Source organism: Mastigoproctus giganteus, chromosome 9, assembly GCF_048544385.1.
Source record: "Mastigoproctus giganteus isolate SK-2022 chromosome 9, ASM4854438v1, whole genome shotgun sequence".
NCBI classification, from domain to species: domain Eukaryota; kingdom Metazoa; phylum Arthropoda; class Arachnida; order Uropygi; family Thelyphonidae; genus Mastigoproctus; species Mastigoproctus giganteus.
Window position 1 is genome coordinate 57,788,479 of NC_143583.1, and position 5,961 is coordinate 57,794,439.

Sequence of the window (5,961 nt, forward strand, 5' to 3'; positions counted from 1 at the left end):
ACATCGTAACTACCAAGAAACTGTCGCCATCTACCGATCCATTCTGCAAGTTGAAAAGCTGAAAAATTAAGTATTTTTATATGTTTAATGTTATGTTGTGTTTTTTTTGATGGTTAAATTTTTATATGTATATATTTTTACCCATAACTATTTATGATGGTTCCTCTTCAAGTTGAATTTATATCCTGATGTTTAGAGTCTATCTTGGAAAAAAAAAACCTGAAAAGTAAAATGTATTGATGTGTATATATATTTATTTACCTTCTTCGTGATATGGTGGTGCCATCTTCAGATTCTTTCCACAAATTTGAATTTTTTTTTTTTTTTAAAATCTATATTCGAAATCATTTCTTTCCTAAAAGTAAATTCTCAATTTTTTAAAAAAAGGTTATTGATTAATGGAAAATTAAAACTTAATTTCTACTTTCTACTTTCTAAGAAAAAAAGACAGACAATATTTTTCAAATAGACATGTTTTTATTGGTAAGTTTTACAGATGTTGTTACTAATCACAAAAATCAACACAAAAACTTACATATGCACATTGCTTTGATCAGAACGGATACTTTGTATATTTCGTAGTGTAAGCAGTTTGAAGTTCTTCGATCATCGAAACTACAGCATTGTACAAAGCATAATCGTTGAACTCAGTAACTACACCTTCTTTCGAACACTTAGCAGAAAAAATTTTAACAGTTGTAGATGGTTCAGCATTTCTTACGAAGTAAGCATACACGTCGTTAAACGAAACATCGATAGAGCCAGTAAACACATCGTTCTTTATACGTTCTCTAACACAATCAAGATGTTCCAATATAACTGATTGCATTAAGAGAAATGCGGGTTTTTCGTCTTCTAGACGTTGAAGAAAAGAATCTATGTCTATGATTCTGTTAGATATAGCTTCAAGTTCAGAAAGGTGGAGAGTCATTCGTCGTTCTGCAGATAGCGAGAATTGTTTCCAATAGAAATCACAAACACCACCATCTGTATTGATTCGGATCCCCGGTAGTTGGATTTCATCTTTAGATCTGGCTCTTACGGAAAGCAAGATATCAGTTATTTTGTTTTTGAATTCATCCCACTGGTTTCTGGATAGCATCATGTGCGTATTAGTTGTCTCAATCGTAACATGTGGCTCGAATTCATGGCAATAAACACGAACTGTGCTACTATGGCTCAGACGCCTGTAGAAAGTTACGTTTGGTCTTATATCATCAAACATTTCGTGTCTTGACATTCTGGATAAAAAAAAAAACTGCAGCAGTGGAAAAATTTACAACCACACTGAGAAAGTTCCAAACTGTAAATGCGGTCCAAGGGCTATAACAGCTTGTGGTTAGAATCTAGTCGTGTTGTTACTGGCTCATAAGCTCGTGACGTGTCAGGAACAGGTAGAGGCATGTCGTACAATGGTTATATAATCCCATATAGCTAACGCAGGTGTCGCTCCCAAAGTCTTTTGTTCAAATTTAGAGAGGGCTAAAGCAAAAGATAACAAAGCTAGTTCAATTTCAAAGGTGTCGGGTGATCACAGGTTGGGCACATGGCATACAAAGGCCATATATATCGTCATATAACTAAAGGAGATACCACCCCCAAGTCTGTACCACCGTTCCCAAGCCTTTGTTCAAAACCTTTGTACGACATGTGTCTGAGCTACCGCTCCCTAGTCTTTGTTCAAATGTAGCGTAACAAAAAAAAGCAAAAGATAGCTCACCTTCAAAGATGTCGTTCGGGAACGGCTAGACACATGTCATGCAAAGGTTATATTTCATCATATAACTAAAGGTGATACCAACCCCAAAGTCTTTGTTTAAATTTAGAGTAGTAAAAGCTAGTTCAACTTCAAAGGTGTTGGTTGGGAACAAGTAGAAACATGTACAAAGGTTATATAACTAGCGCTGTTATCGTTCACAAGCCCTTGTAGTAACAAAAGGTAAAAGATAACTCAGTTTCAAAAGGTTACCTTCAAGGATACCACACCTACCCTTACTGATGTGTAAGGATTTCGCTCTCATGCCATGGTATTTTCCTATTGGTGGTGACTTTCACATACTATTGAATCTAAGCACTGATTGGCTGTCGTCAAATGTTGTTTCAATCCACGAGTTTGCTTTAAAAAGGGGTCAACACGGTCACAATTCACAAGTGCCTTTTTTTTCCTATTACAAGAAATCAAAATGAGTAGTGAAGATATTTTCTTTGGGGACGAAGTAGATTCGAAGTTCATAGATGAAGTTATCAGGGTAGAGAAGGATCATGAAGATGCTAGGATGATTGAGGCTGAGATAGAATTCTGCCAAACTTTGGTGTATTCGAGTGTAAGTATTTCTTTTTTCATTACTGAAAAAATTTTTTTTTATTTGATTTTTTAAATATGTTTATAGAATTATTGTTTGGTAACTGAGTTTCTTTTACGTTACCCTTTCAGAATGCGGAGTTCTTTGGCTATGGTGATGACGGTATTGAGCATCGACCAGGATGCTCACATGACAACATGCTAGAAGGTGCGGGGGGAGAAGAATTGGAGGCTGAGAGTCCGTTATTACTAGATGGATTTTTGAATGTTGACGATGATGATGATGTAAGTATACCTATAGATATATATATATATATTTTTTTTGTTTTTGTTCGCGAAAAACAAACCCCTAAAGCTCATGCGATGTTTTTTTTAAATTTTAGATGGAAGAGAGAGAAGTAGTCGTACAAGAAAGTTTTGAGCAGTACTACGAAGTACAGGATGGGGTTGCACGTTATTCAAAAAAATATCGGACCTTATTTAAAACGTATGAGGTCCGGTTTACAAACATTGTAAACTTAGCAGACGGGGATCTGTTTTTTTCGAACTTTCGGCGGATGCTAGAAGAGATAATCGCAAATTTAAGTAATCAGGGTGATTATTCTCATGTTAGGTTGTGTTTAGACGCACCCAGTCTAAAAAATCCCATAAACTTGCCATTTATGCCTCTAACCGATCTGACATTTGACCGTGTGATGGCCGCATTTATAGCTGTCGACCAATCAAACAGTGAATTTATGATAACGGACGACTTGAGTCTGGACGTGATTCTTATTAATATCACGAATAGAGGGGAGGGTGGCTATCGTTCTGAGAATATTAAAAAAAGGGCAATGTTGAATTTGAATGACTTTTTAAAAAAAAAAAAGCTGTCATTCAAATCAACAATACCGATAGTTTATGTCTCGCCAGAGCATTAGCTGTTGGTATTTCGGCCCATCAGGACGATGCTAAAACATACAGACAGGTGCGAGAGGATAAGCGTAGTATGCAAACTATCAGAGCTACAAATTTACATGGTATCGCAGGGGTTGCCTTAGAAAGTTGTGGTTTGAATGAAGTTGAGTTGTTTCAGCGAGCGATCCCTGATTACCAACTGGTTGTAATTTCCGCTGAGTGCGGTTTTGAAGTTGCATATCGGGGCCCCACTGCTGATAAACAGATATTTCTACTCAGTCACGACAGACATTATGATCTTGTGCGATCTTTGAAAGCTCTGTTTGGCAGTGATTATTATTGTCCCCTATGCCTTAAGGTTTTACCTACTCGAGAGAGATTAAACACACACAATTGCTCTTTCAAGTGCAATAGATGCAGAGCTGTCGCCGTTCATAATGAAGACAACCTTCTCCTGTGTAATTTTTGTAATCGTTTTTTCCAAGGCGAAGCATGCATTAACGCTCACAGGGCAAACAATACCTGCTCTGAAGTGCATCGCTGTGGCGTTTGTATGTGCACTTTTCTTACCAATACAGCACACAAATGCATCCACCCCGACTTCTGTAGCTATTGTAAAACTGTGCACAAAACACAACATTGCTTTGTTCAAAAACCTGAGGACCCGAAGCACGATGTTTCTGTTGTATACTTTGACACAGAAACAGTCTTGCTGGATGGTGAGCATGTGGCTGTGCTCTGCGTTGCTTCTTTTGGCGATCAGGAACGCGTTTACTGGGGCCGCAATTGCATGGCGGAGTTTTTGGATGAGCTGTTAGGAACCCGAGAGACCTTGAAACGAGGTAGTGATGGCCGAAAACTTCGACACATAGAGCCAAAATATAAGAATGTGCGAGTAATCGCCCACAACCTTCGTGGTTTTGACGGTTACTTTGTGCTTTCTTATATTTTCGCGAAACACATAGCTCCTCACACTATCTATGATGGGTCAAAGATTTTGGGTATCTTTCTATCTTCGTTAAACATAGTCTTCTTGGACTCTTATTCTTTTCTAACAGTTCCACTCCGAAAACTGCCAGCTATGTTCGAGCTGCCAGAGGTGCGTAAGGGCTTCTTCCCTCACGAATTCCACAAGATAGACACATTAGATTATGTGGGAGCTTTGCCCGATCAAAAATATTTTAAACCGGAATTCATGAGCGAAGAAACCCGTACGGAATTCGTGTTACGGTACCAAGAGAAGTCACGAGATACCTACAACCTGAAATGTGAACTTTTGGCCTATGCCTTAGACGACGTGAGAGTATTGCGAGATTCCTGCAATAAGTTCCGTTCTCTCTTTATAGCAGTCTCGCAAGTTGATCCTTTCTGTCAGGATATTACTATCGCCGGTGCTTGTAGTAGGATCTTCGCCAGAAACTATTTAGAACCAAACACAATGGCTATCCTACCACCTGGCGGCTACATAGGGAGTAACACACAGAGTAGGAAGGCGTTGGCTTGGCTTTCGTGGCAGGAACAACAGAACAACATTAAAATTCAACACGCTCGATCACAGGGTGGTGAAGTTAGAGTAGGTCCTTTTTTATTAGATGGGGTATGTGGTAGCACCGCTTACGAATTCTACGGTTGTTACTATCACGGGTGCAAGAATTGTTTTCGACCTAGTACTATACAGACACAGAGAAACAAACCTATGGGCACCCTATACGCTGAAACCATGGATCGCGAGGCCTTCATTAGGTCTCGAGGATATGATGTGATTTCCGTATGGGAATGCCAGTTTGACAGCCAACAGAAAAACGACCCTGCCATGAAAGAATTTGTTGCAGCATTCATAACGTATGAATCGATTACACCACGTAGCGCTCTCAGAGGAGGTAGAGTTGACTGCTTTAAACTTTACCATCAGGTGGCGGATAACGAGGAGATTCACTATGTGGATTTCTGTTCGTTGTATCCGTGGGTTTGCAAATACGGCGTATTTCCTCGCGGTCACCCCGAAGTCATTCTTAGCGACTTTGACTATAGTCACAATGCATACTTTGGTATAATCCATGCTAGGGTGACAGCGCCCGAAAAGGAGTTCTTACCCGTCCTCCCAATAAGCTCCAATGGCAAGCTAGTGTTCCCACTATGCGGCGCTTGTGCCGAGCAGATGTCTCCCACCTGTAATCACAAGGATCGGAGCTTTTCGGGAATCTGGTGCACGCCTGAGTTTTACCTGGCTGTTGAGAGCGGTTATAAAATTGATAACATCTACGAAGTTTGGCATTTCAAATAAAGAGCCATAAGTCTTTATTTGGTGGCTACATAGACACCTTCTTGAAAATCAAACAGGAGGCGTCGGGCTGGCCCGAGGGGGTTGAACCCGATGCATACATTTCCGATTTTAAAAGTAGGGAAGGCATCTCTATGGACAGGCACGAAATAAAGGCGAACCCCGCTAAGCGCGCACTTGCAAAATTATGTCTCAATAGTTTATGGGGTCGGCTCGCAATGAGAACTAATAGGGTGAGCACTGCAGTATGTAACACTTACGAAAGCGTTGTACAGCTTTTTATGGATGACACAAAAATCATCCACGACGCCATGTTAGTGTCGGAAGAAATAATGCAAGTTGCATTTGCCCCAATTGATGGAACGGAAGAACCATACCGTCAGGGTAATGCAGTCATTGGCTCTTTCGTCGCTTCCTATGGCCGAATAAAGCTTTACAAAGCTATGGCCCCTCTACGCCAATCTCTTTTATATTGCAATAC

The 5,961-nt window shown here is 39.9% G+C and overlaps 1 protein-coding gene across 1 annotated transcript; it reads left to right on the forward strand.

Moving 5' to 3' along the window:
* The first annotated feature begins 2,183 nt into the window (after positions 1–2,183).
* LOC150080268 (uncharacterized) lies at positions 2,184–5,483 on the forward strand. The gene is made up of 3 exons (XM_090380670.1): positions 2,184–2,324; positions 2,435–2,587; positions 3,558–5,483. The coding sequence occupies exons 1-3, from the start codon at positions 2,184–2,186 to the stop codon at positions 5,481–5,483; spliced, it is 2,220 nt and encodes a 739-aa protein (XP_090236796.1).
* Positions 5,484–5,961: the final 478 nt, after the last annotated feature.